General features: G+C 42.7%; 1 protein-coding gene across 1 annotated transcript in view; it reads right to left on the reverse strand.

Moving 5' to 3' along the window:
* Nucleotides 1-200: 200 nt before the first annotated feature.
* The window catches only part of grin3a (glutamate receptor, ionotropic, N-methyl-D-aspartate 3A), an 89,801-nt gene continuing 64,895 nt past the window's right edge, over nt 201-25,106 (reverse strand). The window contains exons 8-10 of the mRNA XM_030065975.1: nt 18,585-18,746; nt 18,192-18,262; nt 201-830 (exon numbers count right to left, since the gene is read on the reverse strand). Of these exons, the coding sequence (XP_029921835.1) occupies nt 230-830; nt 18,192-18,262; nt 18,585-18,746 (834 nt within the window). The 3' untranslated portion in view covers nt 201-229. The remainder of the gene's footprint in view (nt 831-18,191; nt 18,263-18,584; nt 18,747-25,106) is intronic.

A 25,106-nucleotide genomic window follows, 5' to 3' on the forward strand; every position in this document is an offset into this window, starting at 1 on the left:
GGAAGCGACCTCTGGAAGAGGACAGAGAGTGGGGGGGTTGTTGGGGTTTGGTGGGGTTTGGTGGGGCGTGGTGGGGCTTGGTGGGGTCTTGTCCCTGAAGAAGATCTCAATCCAACGTTCAGGGGAACATTGTGACTCCTGAGCCCAGGGAAGGTCCTGCCTCCAGGCGTCCGGGACGGTTCTGGAGTCCGGTCCCGTGTTTAACCGAGTTTCTCTGGGCGGAGGAGCTTCAGAACTCGGGGAGTGTGTTGGTGTGTTGGTTAGTGTGCTGGTGGGACTGGTTATACTGAGCAAACTGGTTAGACTGGTGTGCAGCAGGCTGACCAGTGGCCATAGTCTGGTTGGCTGGTTGGTTTGCTGATTGTAACTGTTCTAGCTCGCGCTTCCGCCTCATGGCCGACTGCAGCTGCTGCTTGATTACGAGGATTTGACCCTCCAGTTCTGACAGCTCCTGGACCAGAGGGTTCCTGCCCACGCCCACGCCCAGGCCGGGGCCACAGTCGCCCGTGCCCACGCCCAGACCCAGGCACGGCGCCGGTGCTATGCTCTGCCCGGACACCCCCTGCCCCGGCGCCAGTCCTTGGCCCAAGCCCAGCCCCAGCAGGTCGGAGCGCCCGTTGGACGTGGTCACCAGCGGCAGGCGCTTCTCCAGCTGGGGGAGGGAATGGGGGTGGGACAGGGGGGTCGGGGGCGGTGGAGGCGGGAGGTCCTGGGAAGGCGGGCGCTCCAGGTCATTCTGCTGCACTTCCTGTGGGAGGATCCTACGCCTGTTGCAGTGCGAGGACTCCGAGGGATTCCAGGCTGCCGATTGGTTGTTCCCCTCATTGCACCTGCAGATCAGACAGACAGAAAGACATGTTTGAATCCTAAACCAAACCAGCGGCCCCTCGGTGGTTCGGTCTAGACCCGATGTTCACACTACGAATCAGGTCCCATTCAGATCATGATCTCATTTTCAAAGCAGACCTGAGCACACAGCATCAATAAAAGAAACAATTTAAAATGTGCTATATCAATTGTGATAATTACAGTAATACAATTATACAATAATACAATAACAAGTTAATTAAAAACAAGCCAAAAACAGTCACAGCTTAAGTCACTCAGAGTTTTGAGTGGATTTCTGAACTGACCCGCTGGACCCAGAGTCTCAAGCTTCACAGTTAATCCGCATTTTATTTTCAATGTGTGGTGGAAAAAAATAAATAAATAAAAAAATCTAAATACAGTGTTTCCCAGATTCCTTTTAATTCTAGGAACCTGCAGCACCAGCCTTTTCTAAAAATCCCTTTTCTAAAAAAAATAATGGCATTTTCATATGGAAAGAGAAGGCTACACTGCAAAAACGCAAAATCTTACCAAGATTATTTGTCTTATTTCAAGTCAAAAATGTCTTATTACTAGTCAAAATATCTCATTACACTTAAAATAAGACATGATCAGCTCAGAAGCAAATTGTTTTTAGACAATTGTCTCTTGTTTCAAGTGAAAATTCACTTGAAACAAGTGAAAATTTGCTTGTTTCATTGGCAAAATTTGCCAGTGGAAAAAGTGAAAATTCACTTGAAATAAGTGAAAATTAGCTAGAAACAAGAAACAAATTTTGCCAATGAAACAAGCAAATTTTCACTTGAAACAAGAGACAATTGTCTAAAAACAAGTTACTTCTGAGGTGATCATGTCTTATTTTAAGTGTAATGAGATATTTTGACTAGGAATAAGACATTTTTGACTTGAAATAAGACAAATAATCTTGGTAAGATTTTGAGTTTTTGCAGTGTAGTCTTGTAAAAAAAAAAAAAAAAAAAAAAAGATTGGTTAGGCGGACTTCTACGTTGGTGGTGCATGCATGAACGCACCAAAGCATGACGTGCGCATTTTTTGCACGTGAATATTCATGAATATGTTCTTATCTTAACACTGAGCGTGGGCATTCCTCTGGGTTCATTGATAAACTTCAGAGGGAGTTAACAGGCGTGCTTAACGTGTGTAAATTCAGCTTGGGTGCGTTTCTGCTTTATAAATACCGTTAGTCCAACACTGTCTGCCTGGTAAACAGGAACTGAATCCATGTCAGGACACATGATTCCCAGCATATATTCTGTAATCCTGTGTCACCATATGGATGTTATATTGTGTGGCTGTTAACTGCAGTAGCTTCTTAGAAATTCACATCACAGCTTCATTGAAACGTGACTCAGCCTCATGTTCGGCGAGCCTGTGATGGTAGTTTTGTACTGAGGAGTGTTAATATGCTCACTGATAGAGGCGCTTGTATTAATAAAGCTATTAGTTTGATTGTTATTGCTGTGGGTGTCAGAGCTGATTCCCATCACTGTTATGCACATTATCAGTAAAGCCCAGCTACATTTTTGATAGTTGTTGCTAACCTGAAGTATGTATATTTAATTTTTAATCTATTTCTGACCACAACTCCCTTTGATATATGCTATAATTGAGTCTACTGTACTGCTGTGCTGCTTTAAGGACAAATCAGTCACTAAACTTTTAGTGCAGTGTGTTCTGACACCCTAAGCATTGTTCAACCAGGTATTCCTATTTTTCCAACCCACATTTTGATAAAGAACATTGCTGCCATACGAAGGGTTTTATGCCTTTTTGTGCAGGACCAGAGACCTGTCCTCCACCAAAATGATAAAACGGTGGTTAAGCGGAGTTAAAATCCTGTCCACGAGCTTTAAAATCCTCATGCAGACATCCACAGTCGAATGCAAAAACTGGGGAGGAATACGAACCAAGACACAGAATAAACGTTCCCCTTAGAACCGCACACACACACTTAGTCTGGACACACACACACGTTTTCTCCTCGGTGACACATCAGTGCTTCTGATTGGGTTGACCAGGCAAAACACCCACACAGCATCTACATCCAGTCACCCTCTGACCGGAGCTTTCTGCTTGTGTGCAAACCTTCACAACAACAACAACAACAACAACAACAACAAGGTAAGCATGCATGGATTTCACATCAGGGCCCTGCAGGCTGGAACGCCGCTGCGTGTCCTTGCTTTATGTTTGACCAAATCACTCAAATCTGTTTACAAGAAAAGATGCGCAGCTCCCTGGAGTCAAGGATGAACTAACACTTAAAAAACAGGATCCATAAAGGTGTTTTAACTCGTGTCTACAAAAGAAAAATAAAATAAAACAAACAAAAAAAAGTGCCTCAGAGGAGCCCCTTGGCCTCTTTTTTTGTTTTCAAACTGGTGCCATCTCAGTCAAAAGAGACGGAAAGGACGGTAAACAGAAAGTCCTCTGAAGGGAAGGCAATGTCTGAACAAATTCTTAAAAAAAAGAAGAAAAAAACATCATCATAATGGTGATGAATGGAAAGATGGATATGTTGAATCAGCTTTTTTTTTTTTTTTTGAGAATTTAGACAATATATGTATTATTAATAATCGATTGCAGTAGTACAGTACCCTGCCATGTTGCAAGACAAAAATATTGGAAACAAGTAAACGTGTTAGCATTGAATTTTGATGTTGAGTTGTGGTCCAATAAAAGAAAAAAAAAAACTTATCCTTAAAACTTATGGTGAAGACTAATATAAACTTGAACTTTTGATATCATTAAAAAGGACAACATAATAATAATATCCAATATCTAAAGCATCAATACAGTAAAACCTTCTGACTTGCCAGAGTTTGACTCAGAACAGAAAGAAAGGCAGTCCCCGCTCTGAAAAAAAAAAGAAAAAAAAAAAAAACAGAAGAAGAAAGTTTTGCCATGTAGCGGAGCAGGCGTGCACGCCGCAGAAACGCTGCAGAGTTCATTAAAAAGAGCGGAGCGGCGGCGTCACGTCAGATGAATGGCAGCCTGACTGGAGAGCTCTCTGAATCAAAGCTCTTTTCGACGAGCTTGGAGACGACTAGAAGAATCTAATGAGATCCTCGCTGCCGAGCGGAGCCACGGGAGCACAAAAAGACTTCATCTCCAAATGTGATATGCACCTTTTTTTTTCCCTCTTAAACAGCACCTGCACTTATAACAAGAAGAAAGCATATTATTGAATGTAGTTAACGTTATCAGATGTCCTAAGACGTACTCATAAAAAGTCCTTTTGAAGATGTGCTTATTGAATATTGAACTTTTCTTGAAAATGGATACAGGACCTTGTGCAGTGAACCCTTCAAACCCTCCACATTAGTATAACTAAAATGGATAAGATATAATTTTGCTGTTGAATTTCTTGATGTCACAGTTATATATGGCTATAATAAAATTTCTTATGATACTCACAAAAATGACTGTTCAGGTGTCAAGTGACAGAATTTCCTTATTGAATATGTTACAGGAAAACTCCAACATTTTAAGAAACATTTCCGTTTCCTGAAACCATTTTCACCTCTGTCTGTCCACTGGTTTGAGTCCAGTAGCATTTAGTGTTAGCTTAGCATAAAGACTTGAAGTCTATGGGAGTCATTAGCCTATGTGTATTTCAAATCCACGTGGTCCTCTGTGTAAATCAGACAGCTTCAGAGCTGCTGGAAGGTTTGTTTTTTCACTTTGATGGAGCCAGGCTAACGACTCCCATAGACTTCAAGTCTTTATGCTAAGCTAACAGGAAATGCTACCCACAGGAACTGAACCACTGGACGTACCGAGGTGGAAATGGTGTCCAACATCTGGTCTGAGTCTTGTGAAGCTGGAAAAGGGGTACTTTTCTCAAAACACTGGAATATTCCTTTAATGAAATCAATCCAAATCCCTCACTAGCTCACCCAACATTCAGGTTTAATCACTATAAAAAACTCTGCCTGCCAATGTAAGCCAGCAGCAAGAAACTTAGGTGTCATTTTTGATGCAAATTTTAAGTTTTGATGGGATGATTAAAAGAGCTGTGCCATCTTGTTTCCATCAACTGAGGAATAATCCCAGAATTAAGTTAATCTGTCCATCACCAATGTGGGAAAACATCTGATATTTTATGTCCTCGTGTTTGGACGACTGCCGCTCCAGCAGACAAACAAACTAAACTAAGCTTGTCTAGTCTTTTTTTTTTTATTTACTCCTTTATAAAGTCATTTTGAAACTATTTTAAAAAGTGCTGTGAGAATAAAGGTTATTATTATCACTGGTAGTGGTAATGTAATCTCTACATAATTAAACACTTGGCCTCCTCCTCTAGTTGAGGTCAGTCCTTCCACTCTTCCCAGCGCTGACGAGCCCTTAACCTTTGAAGAGCTCAGGTGTCACGCCTCCTTCAAACAACAGCTCTGTCAATCAGCACATGAATGGGTGTAGTGCATAGTTTGCAGACTGGTGCGATTTTTGCCGTGATTTAACTGTAAAACATATTGGTGTTAAGTGTCTTTTGCCAGGCGGAGATCATGAAAATGTGACGTCCAGCAGCTTAAAAAAGATGTGAAGCGTCTGAGGAGGAATCAAAGCTGAACCGGCAGCCTGTTGCTTCAGGTGCAACAGGCTGCACAGTGACTCTCTCAGCTCTCTCTCTCACATCATTTAATGGTTGAGTTTGCATGGCTCTCCTGGGCGGACTGAGTTATAAGCACGATTTCAGTTCCTGCAGCTGCTGACATGAAGCCGTTTTGTTTTGCCTCTTGACAGAAAATGCTGTGTTTTTAGTGGAGATGCTGGTAATTGGTAGAGAGACGTGCCATTAAGGAAACCATGCAGACTGTATTTTCAAATGTAGTCTGTCAACCATTCAGAAACAGCAGCGACGCTGTTTCGAACAGATGCTGCAGATGGGCACATTTTGAAGTCAGACTGTGGGAGAAAATCAGTGGAAATGAAACTTAAAGGGGAGAACAAGGAAAGGAAATAGATGAGAAGTTGAAACTGCTGCCTCAGATCACAAGCCGTCCGCGGAGCTCCACGTCACGGCGTGCCCAGCACTCTGCCTTCATTTTGTCCGTATTTGCACATATTTTTGGGAAGCTTACGGATACGGACCAAACGGAGCAGGAATCGTGGGGTCAGTGCAGCCGATAGTTCAAGAGAGACGGGTCTATGAGCGAGACACGAAGAAGAAATTTTTAAAAACTGATCATTTTAGAGAAAAGAATCCTCCGTCCTCCTGTGGCGATGTGTTTAATGACCTCACAGACCGCCATCCTCCCATGATGATGTGTTTAATGACCTCACAGACCACCATCCTCATGTGGTGATGTGTTTGATGACCTCACAGACCGCCGTCCTCATGTGGTGATGTGTTTAATGACCTCACAGACCGCCGTCCTCCCGTGGTGATGTGTTTAATGACCTCACAGACCACTGTCGTCATGTGGTGATGTGTTTAAGGACCTCACAGACCACCGTCCTCATGTGGTGATGTGTTTAATGACCTCACAGACCGCCGTCCTCATGTGATGATGTGTTTAATGACCTCACAGACCACTGTCCACCCATGATGATGTGTTTAATGACCTCACAGACCACCGTTCATGTGGTGATGTGTTTAATGACCTCACAGACCACCGTTCATGCGGTGATGTGTTTAATGACCTCTCAGACCACTGTCCTCCGGCAGTGATGTGTTTAATGACCTTTTTTAAAGGACATATGGAAGCACGTGGGCAGTGACGGTTACATCGTTTGAAACTGACGGCTTTATTTTCAAATGTAAAGGAGCATAAACAGCCTGTAGGTCTGTCTATTAATATAATTAATTTAATTTTTTTAGGAATTTAAATGACAACCGGCAAAGACCAGAACCTGCGGGTTGCATTCACTGTCATTGATAATTTTAGTGAAACCCAAATTTCTCTTCCAGAGCACTGAATTATTTTGAACATTAAAGCTACTGTAGACATTCAAATATATATTTAATAAGGGTCCAAATGTATTTTGTGAGCAGTGGTGGTGAGGGTGTTCACATAGCATGTTCCCCCTGCAGCCCTCAGCGTGGCGGTGACTTATTACACACATGTGACCAGTGCAAATGTCTTTAGAGGTAGGAAATGCATTCAGTGTGTTTATTAGGCCTTCTGGTGGGAAATCTAAGCAAAACAAAGTGTGTTTATGAGGAAACCTACATGATGGAAGATTAATAACTTTCCTGCAGCCGTTATAACGCCTCAAGGCCAGTGTCCAGAAGTTTCTTTTACTTTTCTCTGAGTCAACAGCATCGACAACACCTTGGTCTTTACTTAACATTTTACTCCCTAAATGAAGCCATTAAACAAATCTTTATCTGTTTATGCATGCAGCACCTCCAGCTCCTCTTAAAAGACTCCATCTGGAACATTTCCAGTCTCAGTCATTAAAAGCCTATTCGTATCCGGGCAGAAACTATTTCCCTAATCTACTTTTTTTCTATTAAAAATAGGACAATGACTGATTAACAATTGATTTTTATTGATCCACCTGAAGTTACAAATTATCTGCTGGAGGTGGAGGCTGGTGGATGTTGAATCTTCTGGTGCTACCTGACCTTGGCACTGCCTTTGACACCGTTCATCACTGAGCGGCTACCGCACAGAGACTTTCAGGGCATTATTTATACACACTGCTCTTAATTGCTTCCTGTCATATCTCTCAGACTGGCGGCTCCCTGATGCCTCTGGGCTTTTGGACGTCCTCGACCGCACAATTCATTAGTGAAGTCCATTATAGATCCTGTACCAGGTGGTTTTCAAGCTCAAACTGAGGGGCAGCCATGCATACCTAGATGGATATCAGTAGATATAAAACTTATTTTCACTGCTACGCTGATGATATTTATTTGTATTTATCTATAAAACCACGTGATTGTCTTGGTACTTCAAAGATATGTCTATTAGATATTGAATTTTGGGCGTGAAAGCTGTCATGACCACGCCAAATGCTGCAAAAGTTTTCCAAATAATGTGCATTTTTAATTCAAAACTGCAAATATCAAACAGGCTGCCTCAAATCTGGGAGTCTCTGTATGATTCTACACAATTATGAGAAGCTTTTTCGACTAGTTGATACCTATAAAGCTCATTTTCGTAATTTTCTTTTTAGAATTTCTATAATTTTCATGTATTTATGTCACACTGAATTGTATATCGTACTTTTCCCCCCATAAATCTGTCTTCTCTGCACCTGTTTTTCAGTAAAAAGCGACTCTGAGGTGAACTCACGTTGGAAAGCAGACATCAGTCACCTTCCTCTGACCTACCAGAGGAATTACTGAGCTTTTAACAGGCAGTGAGTGCAAAGTGCAGTCTCATATATCTGCAGAAAAAAAAAAAAAAAAAAAACCTCTTGGAAGTCACAAAGTCAAAGTGAAAGTCAAATGTTGCTCGATTTTCACTGAGCTACTAGTGAAAAAGAAAAGAATAAAATCTTTCCTGGAAAACTCGGTAAGTGTATGTAAAGTTGTATTTATTTGTATTTTGATGAATGGGCCTTTAAAGCCAACACCAGTGTTTTTGAATGTTTGGTCTATTTACTACATTTTTTCTACATTTTTCATGTCAACAAACCATTTATCAAATCCCACAGGGGAACTACAGATTTCACAACACAGAATCGAAATGTAAGTTTGTGGTTGAAGCAGCCGCCTTATAATGTTCTGCTTCTGCGGCGAACAAAGTCCTCAATGTTCAGAAACCACACTGCTGATAATTGGCTGTGGAAAGCAAAACGTTTCCCCGGGGACTATTTTCCCCGACGGAGGAGGAGGAAGAAGAGGAGGAGGGAGGATTTCAGTTTGAAAAAGTCCTGAAAACACAACAGCGCTATGGAAGGAATGGAAACCAGCGGCTGGAGGAAAGGGAGGAAAAATGACACGGCAGCTCTAAAGTCCCACTGCTGGGAGGAGAGGAGATCAGCAGGAACATGAAGTTTAACACATTTTGTAGTTTTTAATGCACAGTCGCTGGCACGGTCCTTTAAGGAGCACATGGCTCTATTTCCCTTAAATTTCATGGTGTAATTAGCGGTGGGTTTAACTACAGCACCTTTTAGGGCTAATTGTATTTTGGTGAGTGGGCCTTAAGGAGCACTTTCATTTGCTGGTGTAATTAGCATTAAGTATGCTGGTTATTTTTCTGTTATGACCTCCATCGAGGAGGTGGGAGGTGGGAGGGGGTTATGTGACAGCCTGATCTGTCAGCAGGACACCTCCAGAAGAAACAGATTTGCATGAGGCTTGGTGGGAAGGCTGGTCATGGACTGGTGGAGATGTGATGACCTTTCCGGGGCTCTGGGCCTGAAGAGGGCACGGCGACACCCGGAGCTGAGCACAAACTAAGCATCTCTGAACGCATCCAGGTAACATCATGAGACGCCAGGGTTGCCAAGTCCACGTTTTTTCCGCCAAATTGGACTACTTTTTAAGTGTTGCCGCGGGTAACAAATTTTGTCGGCGGGTTGGGCTTGGGCAGACATGAATAAAGATTCATATTTTGATTGACCAATGTTTATACCCAAATCCTGTCAAACTGACTCTGGGCCAGATCAGCATGTAAACTATCCACATATGTCACATGCTCCACAGACAAATAATAGGTCCAATCACATCATCAGCACCACTCGCGCCCAGTGCCTGTCAGCTGAAGTAAGGTATCCCATATTATAGTCTAAGATTTTATATAATGTAAATTAAATAGGTGAAAGAACTGTTTTGGGAAATTGCCTTTAATGTTTATGGTGTTATTTTATAGATATTATAGTGCATTTTGCAATTATAGCAATGCTGTTGGACTTTAAAAGCAACATACACTATATTGCCAAAAGTATTCGCTCATCTATCCAAATCATTGAATTCAGGTGTTCCAATCACTTCCATGACCACAGGTGTATAAAATCAAGCACCTAGGCATGCAGACTACTTCAACAAACATTTGTGAAAGAATGGGTCGCTCTCAGGAGCTCAGTGAATTCCAGCATGGTGCTGTAATAGTAATGTAATAGGATGCCACCTGTGCAGTAAGTCCAGTTGTGAAACTTCCTCGCTACTAAATATTCCACAATCAACTGTTAGTGGTACTATAACAAAGTAGAAGCGATTGGGAACGACAGCAACTCAGCCATGGAGTGGTAGGCCACATAAAATCACAGAGCGGGGTCAGCGGATGCTGAGACGCATAGTGCGCAGAGGACACCAACTTTCTGCAGAGTCAATAGCTTGAGACCTTTAAACTTCATGTGATCTTCAGATTAGCTCAAGAGCAGTGCGTAGAGAGCTTCATGGAATGGGTTTCCATGGCCGAGCAGCTGCAGCCAAGCCACACATCACCAAGTGCAATGCAAAGCATCGGATGCAGCGGTGTAAAGCACGCCGCCACTGGCCTCTAGAGCAGTGGACACGTGTTCTCTGCAGTGACGAGTCACGCTTCTCCGTCTGGCAATCTGATGGACGAGTCTGGGTTTGGTGGTTGCCAAGAGAACGGTACTTGTCTGACTGCATTGTGCCAAGTGTAAAGTTTGGTGGAGGGGGGATTATGGTGTGGGGTTGTTTTTCGGACGTTGGGCTCGGCCCCTTAGTTCCAGTGAAAGGAACTCTTAATGCTTCAGCATACCAAGACATTTTGGACAATTTTATGCTCCCAGCTTTGTGGGAACAGTTTGGAGATGGCCCTTCCTGTTCCAACACGACTGCGCACCAGTGCACAAAGCAAGGTCCATAAAGACATGGATAAGCGAGTTTGGTGTGGGAGAACTTGACTGGCCTGCACAGAGTCCTGACCTGAACCCGAGAGAACACCTTTGGGATGAATTAGAGCGGAGACTGCGAGCCAGGCCTTCTTGTCCAACATCAGTGTTTGACCTCACAAATGCACTTCTGGAAGAATGGTCAAAAATTCCCATAAACACACTCCTAAACCTTGTGGAAAGCCTTCCTAGAAGAGTTGAAGCTGTTATAGCTGCAAAGGATGGGCCCACATCATATTAAATCCTATGGTTTAAGAATGGGATGTCACTCATGTTCATATGTGTGTGAAGGCAGCCGAGCGAATACTTTTGGCAATATAGTGTATATGGATTTTTATGGGCATATTTTGAGTTCTGGTATTGGGCTGATTTTTGGGCCCTTTTAATACCAGATTGGGCGGGTTTTGAGTTGCTGTTTGGCTGCTTTTGTCTCACAGACCTGGCAACCCTGTGAGACGCGGTAGAGAAGCTGCTCATGAGCCGAGGCGGCGCTGTAGAGACGAGTTTGTCCTGTGACAGCGAGACTGAAACTCTCTTTTGTGTATCAGTCAATCGTGAAGTTAAATAAGGAACGTAATCCCAGATCGGATGTCCGCTGAAGCGCCCAAGGATTGTCTCCAGTTATTGTAATGTGATATAAATGTATGCAATTTTAGTTTCTTTCTTGTAAGGTGCTGTTCCAAATGGTGCTGCTCTTGATGCACAAACAATTTCAACCCTGGCTGAGGATAAAGTATAAATCAATCAATCAATCAAGACAGCTGAAAGAGGGCGTGGCTTACAGAAACTTCCAGCTGCGACCTTGAGCTCCACTGACTGTATAATCTTCTGACTTGCAGAAAGTTATCCATGTATATATGAAACCCTGAATTGTCTATTGTACTTTTCCCCCCATGAATCTGTCTTCTCTGCACCTCTGTTTCAGTAAAAAAGCGACTCTGAGGTGAACTCAGGGTGGAAAGCAGACATCAGTCACCTTCCTCTGACCTACCAGAGGAATTACTGAGCTTTTAACAGGCAGTGAGTGCAAAGTGCAGTCTCATATAACTGCAGGAAAAAAAAAAAAAAAAAAAAAACTCTTGGAAGTCGCAAAGTCAAAGTGAAAGTCAAATGTTGCTCGAGCATTTTCACCGAGCTCCTCGTGAAAAAGAAAAGAATAAAAACTTCTTTACTGGAAACCCTGGTGAGCGTATTTAGCTCATTTAACATATTCTGTCATGGATTATGTTTCTTTGTAAAGTGTGACAACAATGTTTGTAATCCCTTACAGTGAAGGCCACACGTTATCGTCACCAAGTGTTTTTTTTATTGCTAAACCTGGCCTTTTCTCATCTTAACCTCGTAGTTTTGGCGGCTAAAGGTCATGAAAATGCCGCCCAACGTGATCTACAAGATATGAGGATTATGAACATATTTGTGATACGTCAGAAATGAACATAATCCACCACAAAAATGCAATTAAGAATGCAGTTTAGCTGTATGAGAAGGTGATTTTTAGGAGACAGGCTTGTGAACTGATGCTGGTAGAAAGTAATCAGCTGAGAGATGCTCCGACCGCCACGGGACCTTTTGACAAGAAATACTTGAAATGCGCGATTCTTATTGTCATGAGTTATTGATAAATGACTTAATTAATCTCCGTTCTTCCCATCATTGTAAAAAATTAAAAGCACACACTATTTTTAAATTCAAAAATTGAAACACTTTTATGTCAAATATGTATCTTTAAAATTAAAAAAAAGGAAAAATTTACGCTTAAGTTCACTGATCAGAGGTACAGATAAATACTGATCACTTTCTTTCACACTCTAAAGGTGAAGCTGCTGTTAACCGACCCCTTTACATTTTCCGTAATTGTAGTGAAACAGTAGTTATAATCATATTTGCTAAAGAATTTGAATGTAAAGTGTTCTTCTATCAGTTTGGGGGTCAAAAATCCTAAAAGTTGGATCTCTGATTTGAAATGGAGATTAGAATCAAACATTTAGAGAGACAGCTGTGCACTTTGATTGTTTACTCTGGTTTTTTTTTTTTTTTTTTTTTTTTTTGTTTTTTTTTTATGTTAATATCACAAAAGCACAAAAATAAAAAGTCCGCCCTGCACACACATGGCTTTGTTTCGCAGCTGATTAATATTCAGCCTCCAGATGTGGAGCACATCACAAACCATGTGTCTCCCCGTCTGCTTTTATTACACTGACTGACGCCTGATATCGTCTCCCGAGCGCAGAAAATAGGATTTTACAATGCAAAACAGCGCGGGCATACAGGAGAAGCTCACCCCGCTTCACCTCGTTTCGGTTTTAAGTGCCGCAAAGGAGGCGATCTGCGAGACGCGCGGCTTCTGCAGGACGCTCGCCATGTGACAGTAATTATTTCCGACTCCCTGACAGCGTGTGAGGCGCGATACAGGAGAGTTGGACTGAATGAGTGTAATTATGCAGGAGTAGGTAATCTATTCTCATTACCACGGGCATCCCTCGCATGGCCTCGCCTCCGTAATTATTACATGCATTTAAAAACTGCACCTCAGCACCGGTTCAGAAGAGCTGGCACCACGTCGAGCGGTGACAGATGAGCAGCACAGTGTGATAAAACAGAAATCTGTTGCTCAGCAAAAGCTTGAACATTATTAAGATTTCCCCGTGGACGCATAAAATAAATAAATAAATAAAATTGGCAGTTGTAACATTTCCCATCGGGCAGCGCTTTGTCTTTGAAAAACCAAGGCAAAGCTTCCAAGTTTTGTTGTATCGCTGTCATGTTAGCGAGGATGTTAGCAAGTGTGCCACGCTGCAAAACACAAAACTGCAAAATGAAGATTGAAGGTTTGGTTATGAAGGTTTCTATTCTTTTCTTTATTATTATTGTTTTTGATAGATCTCCATCTGACTGCACCGTGAGCTACTCATTTTGGAAAAGGGGACGATGTTACGGCCGAGTGGCTGCTGGTGATGTTGTGCTCTGTACGACTCTCAGTTTTAACAAAAAAACAAACCTAACCCTCAAAGACAATCATTTGTACACTTTTATATGTTTGACTGAAAGGTGATGGGGACTTGCAGTCCCTTATTTTGTGCCAAAAAAAAAACAATTATGTCACTCTCAAGAGGACAGCTCTAGCAGAACGGATCTTCTTTTAATATGATTGTAGCTGAAATGGGCATGTGGCCTTTTAATGTCAAGTTAGGGAAATAATTTCAATGCACAAATGATTTAAAGTGATTGGATTACATTTGTCAAGGCGCCAGCGTCTGTAAGCTCTTTATATTTATATTCTTTTATTTATGAAAACCATCACTACGACTGTGGCCAGCCCACCAGTGGCTGTGGACTTCTCCTGGGCAGGAATGGTGATCGAAAAAAAAAAAAAAGCTAAAATGAACACAAACATGGTCACACAAACTGCTTTGCACACACTGATCAAAATGTGAAATGTTATCGCCATGCCGGTGACTGTAAACAACATGCACCGAGGAAACAGCACTGCAGACGGACAGCCGGACACGCGATTCAGTTGTTTATCTTGACGTTTCCATTTAAAGGTAGCACAGTACAGCATCTGTGCCATAACAAACGTCAGTGTTAAGTCATTTTCAGTGTTTTCTTCAGACAAGGTTAAAGTTTCCAGAGCAGTTTCACTTGTTTCAGGATTTTTTTTTTTTTTTTAAATTCTGGGAACAAATATAAATACACTCAGTTTATCAGCTCCACCTGTATAATCTAATCTAATCCAATCTAATCCAGCTGTTGTGCCATAAAGTTTCCTCTCCTGCTGCCTCTAATGCTCAGCTTGTCTTGTTGTCACGGTAACAGAGGTGTTCATTCACTTCTGTGTTTGGCACTGAGCTCATAGTTAGTGCTGCACTTTACTGACAGCTGTTTCCACTATTCTGTCCCCCTTAATGTATATAAATATGGAGGGACAAAAAATTAGAAACACCTCTCGGTATAATGCAGTCCAGTAGCAGACCTCTGCAAACTACAACCTCAGTAATAAACACAGAATTAAATTGACACATTCTGCACAATGTCAACACAAACTGAACATTATAAACTTTGTCAAAAGGTAGAATTGATGGCAGAGCTGCTGAGCTGAGCTGCATCAGACTGGTGAACAGGTGGGATTATCTCATCCCACTTGTTTGAAGAAAAACCTTTTTGAAAGAAGAAAAAAGGATTTCAACACAGAGATTTTGCTGCAGTGTGAACCATAAAAAAGAGTCATCTGGTCTCATGTAGAGGTTTTGTATGATTGTCAAAATGTCTGTGAAACTGATCTGGACTCACAGCACTGATAGCGACCGAATAAAAAACCCAAATATGGATTTACTAACAGAAACATCTTCTTGTCTCCCTCTGCTTCTTCCTATCTGTGTTTTAAAGAGCACCAGGTGACGTCAGCCTCGGATTATTTCCTCAGACTGATAATTAGCCTCCAACAGACTCTGACCGTCCCGTTTAGCTCCTGATTAAAAAGGAGTCTCTAAACTGCCACTTGGATGTTAATTGATGTCACTTATTCTCAGCCCGATAATTTGGTCAATGGGCCATTTAGATTTGGAAAATTGGTTTTCAGCTAAAAATGCCTGTGTGCATTTTTAGTGCGAGGAATTATGTGACATACAGGCTCCCTGTCCTTCACAGATGACAGCACAGGACTTCAATTTATGAGCTATTTCACATGTGGAAAATATCATTTCAAGTGTAAATATGTCTGTGTGTATGTGTGCATGTGTTTTTTCTGACTGGTATGTCATGAAAAATAGGTAAAAATGATCAATTTGCCTATGTTATGACATTTAAAGGTAAATTCCAACCTAAAACATGTCAGCGCTGTTCAGAAACAGGGATTGGCGCTGATTTGTTTTGTTGTTTTAGGATGTGATTCTGTATTTCACGGTGCACACAGCTGCAGCTACAGATTTGAATTCATTCAAATCTTTATTTAGGCCTCAAAAGCCATTGAAGTTTACTGCCCTTAAGATGATGTGGAGATACGTCAAATTAAACGAGTCCAAAGAGAACAATACTCGGTGAAAACAGCTGCACGCTGAGGTGAAGTGGTTTGAGACTGATGCACCTGGAAACTGGGAAATTGTTGAGAAAAATTGGGAAATTCAAAGATGAGATCAAGTGGCCAGGGTTAGTGAGAGTGTTGAATGGGAGAAAGAAGTGAGCTCTCCCTTCTCTGTGCTGGATTTCTCTCTGTATGTTTGTTTGACATAGCGGCAAATCACCCTCATGCTTTTATTTTTAGGGGTTGAAATGAAAAACTGACAGCTGAGACCTACAATGGCTTAGTAAGGTCACTTCAAGGAAAAAAAAAAAAAAAAATTATGGATCCAGGGGGAGGGGGGTTAACTCAGACTTCCTGAGATTAAAGTTGTAAATATTACCAGAAAAAAATGCAAGAATTCTGAGATTATAAACTCACAAATTAATAAGAAAAAACTCTTCTTCTCTATTTGTTATACTTCTGCTGCTCGTCGTGTCTCAGGCCTGCAGCTGATCCCCTCAGCAGATTCTACTCTGACATGGGATTCAGGAACAAGGAGATCCTGCTGATCTGAGTCCAGAATCAGCAGATTGTTTTCTTCTGAATCGGCCCAAGTCACAGCAACGTCTCTTCAGAGTCCAGATGCTGAGGAGGAGGTTGGGGTTCTGGACTCAAACCAGCAGGATTTCCTTCTGACTGGATCCCACAGGAGGACAACAAACTGGTTTTCTGAGTTGTTTTATTTCTCATAAATTTATGACTTTAATCATAAATTACACAAGTTTTTTTTTTTTTTTCTCAGAATATCACCTTCCATCCCCCAGCTCCATTTTTTCCCCTTAAAGTGACCCTTTTACACTGTCGCTGATTTATTTTTCCTATTGAACACCAAAGTAGCTGTCGGATTATCTCTCAGTGACGTAACTGGAGTCACTTTCTGCTTTCAGCTGCAGAGTAACAAAAATACACCAAACAGAAAAAAAAAAACAAAAAAAAAAAAACATACCGTATGTCCCCAATTAATCGCCCGGGTGTTTAATATGCCAAATCAACTTGGACCCCGGGCGTTTAAAAGAACCAGGCGGCTCTTCGCTTCAGGCCTTTATTTATTTTTGCACAGACCTGCACCAGGCCATTACTGTGATGACAGTTACTGTCCAACATATTTACAGTCGGTCAATTAATATTACGGTACACCCTTTTTTTCTAACGTTAGCTAGCGCTCTTATTTTGACAGAAAACGGAAGTGCCGTACAGTTATTGTTTACTGCTGCAAAAATAAGGTGAATAGCCTTATTTTGGTTTACCTCATTATGATGCAAATAATCGCCCCGGCGGTTATTCGGGTGGGCGTTTAATACGCAAAATGGGTGCAGACCCCAGGCGTTTAAAAGAACCCGGCGGCTATTTGCGGCCGGGCGATTAATTGGTGAAATACGGTAAATGCAATGTCACCAATCTGAGGTTTTAAATAGAGTGAAATAATGTTTTGCTTTTTGGCTTCATTTTTCTTATAAAGACTGTAAAGGCAGAATGAGAAGGATTTCCCTAAAAAAAAAAAAAAAAAAAATATATATATATATATATATATATATATATATATAATAATAATATATCTGTTCATACAGAACTAATCATCTCCATCATGACTTCTGAGCCACTAGCAGTGTGTGTTGGTGTGTGCTGGTGTGTGTGTGTGTGTTGGTGTGTGTGTCTGCAGAGGCTCGGGACTCTTCTGGGCGTTGGCCTTCGGGCAGCAGGTGTGTACGTAGCTCCCAGCCAATCACAGCGCAGCGCCGTGCCAGATCGACGGCATCATGTCCAATAGGAAGCTACGAAAACCGTGGAGGCGGACCGTGGGGGAAAAAAAAAGGAGGAGGCAACTCGGGTGCTGGCCTGGTTTCTGTCGGACAGGTAAATCCCAGCGTGCCCAATTTTCTCTCCAAAGACGGCGACGCCACACTTTGAGCGGTCGTTTCATTCCATCGCCATCCTAGGAAAATAAATCCCGCTCATTCTGCCTTTACCTGGCAGGAGAATAAGTTACACACGGTAATCAGCGCCGTGCTCTGCTCTGTAAGAGGAGCATCAGTGCAGAGAAACACTGTACGCCTGAGAGATCCTAAACACACACACACACACACACACACACACACACGTCACGGTTACTTACATTTTGGTTGTGGAGGAGCCAAAGTGAGTGACGGGTCTAATTCTGGCGTGACGTGAGGCTGAATTAGCCCTCAGTCCGAAGCCAAAACAAAACTTATTAAATGGCTCCAGGCAGATAAATTTAAAGTGATCTGTGATTACAGCGTTGGCCGGGGCTCAGCTCACCTTCAATCCAGTCAATTAGAGAGCGGAGCGGGGAGTTTCCTCAGAAATTGAATTTATTGAAATAAACTTACCATGTCTGAGCAGATGAAGATGCAATTACGAATGAATGCTCTCTCTTTAGGATATGAATTTGACTTTTTTTGTGGCATTTATCCGGTTCAATTGAAGCCGAGGTGGCCCCAGCCCTGTGTGTGTGTGTGTGTGTGTGTGTGTGTGTGTGTGTGTGTGACGGCGGCAGTACCTCTTCTCCGGCTTGGTCACGGTCGGCAGTTTGTCATCGGTGAAGACGGAGTTGAGGGCTCGGTGTAATCTCTAGAAAACAAGCACAAACACTTCAGCTGTCACAGCCTCAACCATTTAAAAAAAAAAAAATAAAAATAAAAAAGAGCACTGTTTTTGCTAGGAGCTGGATTTTGCATAAGTATCTGTTCCAGTACATGCATGTGAGTGTGTGTACGTGTGTGTGTGTGTGTCTACATGTGTGTGTTTCCTAATACACACACACATTTTCCACTCACTCCTGTTTTGGCTTGTTTGCAGCCGGGACGTGTGGCTCACTGTCTGCAGGGGATCGCCAGCTCCCGTGTGAAAATGGGCGTGTGTGTGTGTGTGTGTGTGCAGGTGTGTTCCCCACCTGGCTGGTGTGCAGCCAGTATTTGAAGCGCGGCTCTTTGACCCTGGGGATGACGAGCTTGTACACAATGTGCTCGGCTATTGTGGTCAGCAGAGACAAGGCCACGCCCACACAGAGCATCACAAACAGACCGGAGAAATGCTTTATACCCATCTGCAGAGTCTGGAGAGAGAGAGAGAGAGAGGGGAGAGAGAGAGAGAGAGAGAGAGAGAGGAGGAAGAAGGGGGGATTTAAAGGAAGGTATGAAAGAGGAGAGGAAAATGCAAGGAGAGAAAAGAGGAGAGGGAAATGACGAGAAAAAGGGTGGATAAAGGAGAAAGGTTGGAGAGAGAGAGGGAACCAGAGAGAGAGAGAAGCAGGAGCCAGCAGGCAGAGAGAGAGAGAGAGAGAGAGAGGATGAGGGAGGTGAAGGGTGAGATTGAAAGGAGAGATGGAGAGAGGATCAGAGATGCATATCAGCCGTCTGTGATGAGCCAGTAGGCGACTGAAAAATACTGAAAAATACTGAAAAAAACTGCCTCGGAGGTAAAAAAGTCAGCCAGCGTCAGATGTGGCAGTGGGGAGAGCAACAACAACAACAACAACAACAACAACAACAACAACAACAACAACAGATCACACTTCATAAACATAAACTGTTTGGGTTTAGTTTGTGATTCCATTGATAATTGAAATCTTAAGTCGGGCTGTGTCAGGGTGTGTGTAGAGACCAAACATACATGACTTTAAAAAAAAAACAAAAAACTGTGACACAAAAAAAGAAATAATCCAAATCCTAACAAATGGGGTGTGTGAAGGCTCCCCTGTTTGTATTTGTATTTGTTTTGGGGCAAAAGAATTTGGATTCAGATTCGGGAAAAAAACTGGTATAAAAGTAATATATATATATATAATGTAGTTTCCGGATTAATGCTGCTTCAAATCCAATCACTGGATGTCACAAAAAAAAAAAAATAAAAAGCCAGAGTAGTGTTATCCTTCACAAGTAAACTCAGATTGTCAAGAAGTTGCATTATTATTTGATAAACGTAAAGAAAAATTCTGGGAAGTGTAATTTATTCAGCAGATAGTCATTAGTCGCGACTTGCCGAATATGAATTTCGGGTGCGTCCCTACTAACAAGTCATTTAGTCTCATGTTTAATTTAAAATATTAGAAATGTGATTTGTTTAAAAACAATAATCCAACTTGTCTCCAGAATTTTCTTGATTCAAGAGTCATTGTCTTGATCTGCTTTATTCTGTTTCAACAGATTTTAAACAGATTTTGTTCCCAGAAAAAGTGAAACTTGATTGGAAACGAGGGATTATCTCATCCCACTGGCAGATTTTTTTTTTTTTATCCTTGTCTGAAGAAAAACAAGGTTTTAACACTGAAAAGGACTTGTTAACGCTGACATTTTAATGGTGCAGTTGGTATACTAAATTATATTATTATTAAAACGTCAAGATAAACAACTGAATCGAGTGTCCGGCTGTCTGTCTGTTTTAAATGTTACGTCGGTGCATGTTGTTTACAGTCACCGGCACGGCCATAACATTTCACATTTTGGTCAGTGTGTTTGTGTCTGCAGCTTCCTGTGTGGAAAACATCCGTGTTCATTTTAGCTTTTCTTTGTTTTTTTTTCTGATCACCCTTCCTGTCCAGGAGACGTCCACAGCCACTGGTGGGCCGGCCACAGTCGTAGTGATGGTTTTCATAAATAAAATATAAGAGCTTACAGACGCTGGCGCCTTGACAAATGTAATCCAATCACTTTAAATCATTTGTGCATTGTAATTATTTTTCTAACTTGACATTAAAAGGCCACACGCCCAGTTTCAGCTACAATCATATTAAAAGAAGACCCGTTCTGCTAGAGCCGTCCCCTTGAGAGTGACATCATTTTTTTTGGCCCCAAATAAGGGACTGCAGTTCCCATATAAATTAAGTGTACAAATGATTGCCTTTGAAGGATTGGTTTGTTTTTTGAAGCCAGACTTCGTTAAAACGTCGCCTGAGCATCGTGCTTTCTAATATCTTCATTTTGCACCCAGCAGTTGTTTCCTTGTGGCTGCATCCACATCGAAAGTTGTTGTCTAATTCTCCCGAGACTTTGTTAGGAAGCGAGCCTCCAGCAGGCAACACGAGCGAGCTGTTTGGACTGTTTTCACGTCTAACTTCACCAGGAGCTTCCTGGTGTGGAAAAGGAGTGTGGTAGTTTTTTTTTTTTTTGTTTTTTTTTTTTGTTTTTTTGAGAAGACGCAGCGCAGAGGTAAATATCTCTGCACCGAGGAGACTGGTGAAGTTGTTCTCTGGGTTCATCTCCTTTAGCTACAGCTAACTAACACTGATTGTTTTTGCTTTTGAGGGTCGGGCATTTCTTTATTTGTTGTGGTGGATCCTGATGGAAACTGCAAATGACAGAGTAAATAAATAAAAACAGCTGGTTGAGCTTCTTGGCTTTGTGAAGCAAAGATAGAGACTGTCCGCTGGAAAAAAGCGACTCCACAGGTCATTTGTGCAGCAGCTTATTACGAGCTATAATTATGTTTTAAAGTTAAGCGCCCTCTAGTGGCCATTAACATCCGCCCTGGGAGAAAAACCATCAATATTCTTTTAAAAGAACTCCTTTGGTGCAAGTTTAGAGACAATGGCGTGGTGGCCTCGTGCGAAGGCTGAGGAAGGAGGGCTGACAGAGAGACTTCGGAGCGTTCGGGATGCCAATCGTGCTGTGGGTTTTAGAGCTGGGGGGCGTGTGGAGGCTCCGAGTCCTGTACCTCCTGAGCCTGAGCCCCAAGAAGTTCTCAATTGGGGACCTGCCGACAGCGCTGGGGTTTTTGGACATCTGGCGGCTGCAGGGGGAATACTCCCATGCATCATTCGGACATGCAATGTCGATCCTTTCACTGATGATGCAATAGCCAACAACAGGCTGACGATAGAGGCTCTGGCCTTGGCGGGGCTGATCTCAGCAATGCGGTTTGAGAGGAATCAGAGCAGCCTAGTCCGTCACCAACTGATTGCAGAGTGTCTGGCACCTCGGATGCCTGCTAACCGCTGTATGGCTGCTGACCTGGCTCGGATTGAAGTGGATAGGTTGGCCGGCGACCTAGCCAACTTCAGGGATGAGGCATGGTTTGTTGATATCATTATCCGGATGGCACCCCAGGCTGAGAACAGACTGATTGCAGGGGTCTGGCATGTGCAAGAACGTCAATGGGCTCCAAACACTTTGCTCCCGGCACACCTGCAATTCTTCCCCAACGTCATCATCCACCCAGCCTGTCAGGAGCGTAATCACTGCCTCTACAGTGTCTTCATCCTCCTAATTTCATTTGCGACCCGTGGACAACTCACATCATGGATGAGCTGAGACCCATCATGCCAATCGCTGTGTGTGTGTTCAATGCTGGAGATGTTTCACTCACATTCATGAACTTCGGGCAGTATATCAAAGACGGGGATGCCCACACTATCCTGCAGAAGTGGCTGCATCAAATCCCAGCAGCAGCGATTCAACTTCATGTCCTCTTGAGCCAAGCGGCAGGGTCCGGGATCACCTCCCTGGACATCACTGCGGAGGCAATACATGACCACCCGCGCTTCCCCTGGCATATGATTCAACGACTGTATCCGCAACAATGGGCTGCTGTTCGGGAAGCCCTGGAGCACGTAGATGGACGGATCTACTATCGCTTCAGTCGGGACCTCGGGGCAGTCAGAGCCACAAATTACCTGGATTTGCAGTGAGATACTCATCCAACATGGCAATGAGATACTCCGTAAGTACCGGGGCATCGTGAAGGATCAACAACATGAAGCACTGATTGGAGACTTAATCTGTGCATACCGGAATCTCCATGAGGGGCCAGATGTGGAGGCTGAGAGGACCGATGAGGAGTTTATCTCCCTCCAAGAAATGCACGCCCGATGTGCCCGCCACCCGAGTGTCGCTCTGAATTTGGCCAATATGGAGGGACATGCAGATGCATGTGTTCCCAGTCATGTCCAGCCTGATGGGGAAGAGGTCTAAACGGAGATAAACCAATAACAAAATCCGTTAATTGTCCATCCTGAGAGATTTGATCACCAGCTGGCAGCTCTCAGTTCAGGTGTGAGCAGCACCTGGTGTGTCTTCAATGCGTCCAGAGATCTGATCGCTCAGGCCACATTTGGAGGCCTGGGACGCCTTTGCCCGCATCACATTTGAGGTGTCCCAGGATGCATTGAAGGACCGCCCACTCACCTGACGTCCTCTGTCTTGTCCCGCCCGACACCCCGACACCGGCCAGACCGTCGCTTTTCCAACAGAGAAAATATGTGAGCCGACTCTGTCCAGCAGCTGGACTGTCAGCTGATGGATCAAATCAACCTGAAGTGCAACTCGGCTAAAAAAGCAGCTGCTTAATGAAGAAAAACACAAACTATCTACCTGCAGGGGGCGCTACAGGGGAGCAGGAGGAGCTAAGCTGCCCTTAATACGACATGAGCTCCTGTAAAAACATGAGGCAAGTCATTTTGGGGGTCTCTAAAATATGCATTGACTATATGCAGGTGTTTTTTATTCTGTATAAAAGTTAAAAATTAAATTTCATACCCTGGCATGATTTAACAAATTCTTTTTAACTCTACAATTACTATCAAGATACTACAGAAATATTACAGGCCACAATGTGAATCTAAGTTTGGCTCACCATCCATCTTTTTCTTTTTTTTTTTTTTTAAATCAGGTGTTTAATTTCTGACACACATCAGAGCCATGACAGTGGAAATGGCCCTGCACATTCATACAGCAATAATGAAAAAAAAAAAAAAAAAAAAATCTTGCCTTTTAAACTTGTTTTGGTTTGGTTTGTTGATTTACACATGTAAGAAACTTTATAAAAAGATACAAAATAAAACCAGCAGGAAAATATGAGGGGGAATTGCCTAAAAACCCTCAAGGGGCTTGGAAAGTGGCCAGGCAGCAGGTCGCTGGAAGTAAGCATACACAAATTATATGTGTCTTAACAATAATTACAAAAAATATTATGATAGTCAGTTTAGGAAAAACTGTGATCCAAGTGTTGCTCTACATGCTGCATTAGACAGCATTTCTCTGCAAACTGTGTTAATTTAATAATTTAATCTCAATAGGAGCGTGTGACTCCCACTGGGCTGGGCAGTCCAGCTTCGGGACTCTTAATGGGCAAAAATGGCGACGAGGAAAAATCTAAAATTACACCAGTGTTATCCTTTAAAAGTAAGAGAAGCTCACTGAGAATACATGACATTAATCTAATTTGTCTAATACCCAAGTCCATGGCATCAAAATGCAGAGGAGCTGCTGTGCTGCACGTCTGAAATTCCCCACAATTTGGGGTATTGCTTGGATCAGCAGATTAAAGCACATACATCACCAAGTACTTGCCACACACACACACACACACACACACACACACACACACACACAATCCTCCTGTCTCTATCCTGCCTTGTAAAGCAAAAATCCCCGACTATATGAATAATAAATAAATCTCATAAGTAAACCTTTGTGTCTTAATGCTTATTGGTTCAAAGAGAGTAACTGTGTGGAGTCGCTGCAAAAATGTACTAAGAACTTCAATAAAGCGCACAACACTCGTAATCCTCGTGAGTTTGATCACAATTTATTCCTCGGTAATGTTAAGTTTGGCCCTCTTAATGTTGGGTAATTGAATAATAAGTCATTTATTGGTATTGATTTTATTACTTCGGATGGTCTCGGCTTCTTTAAGGTTGACAGAGAGCTGGCTGGACGCCGGCGGGTTTGGCCGGCTCGGTGAAGCTAATCCATCCATCAGATTTTTTTTTTTTTTTTTTTTTTTTTTTTTTTTTCATCTTTTCAGAATGGCAGGCTCGCTGGTGGCGGTACAGCAGTCATTCATCGGAGTGAAAAAAATAAAAAATTGCTAAAAAAAAAAAAAAAAAATGCTGAGCAGGCCGGAACGGAGCCAGGCTTGTCAGTAATTCATATCGCTTATATCACATGAATTTACTGCAGATACTTTCCAGGGTCCATCCTGACGGCCTGGTGCAGCTTTCTGAAGAAGTGCTACTGTTTCTTTTTCAATTTTTTTTTCTATTGTATTAGCATTTCGGCAGGTGACAGTGGGGCTTTACCATCGATTCGTAGCATCTGATGAAGTCTGCTGAATGAATAATGATTCTGTTAGGTGGGTCTAATGTCAGAGGCTACAGTATCTATAACATGAAAATGGTGTATGTCGTCATTGCACTGCAGCACCTTGAGTGTCTCTCCCTGCCTGATATGGGCTTCTATGAGCTCTCCTGACGCTCAGACGCAGCCTCGTGCCGGCCGGACTGCCTCCTCCGCCACGGACGGACGGAGGCGTGATGCAGCAAAATGAAACGCACCTGGAGCGGTTCAGACGCCTGCAGCTTCACAACGTTCAGCAGCGCAGAGGCGACAGAGAGAGAGAGAGAGAACCTGCCACATATCACCTCTGTGTGGACTCAAGAGCTCAGAAATTAAATTTATACTGAAGGCATTTAGCTGAT

This window comes from Myripristis murdjan, chromosome 12 (assembly GCF_902150065.1).
Source record: "Myripristis murdjan chromosome 12, fMyrMur1.1, whole genome shotgun sequence".
NCBI classification, from domain to species: Eukaryota; Metazoa; Chordata; class Actinopteri; order Holocentriformes; family Holocentridae; genus Myripristis; species Myripristis murdjan.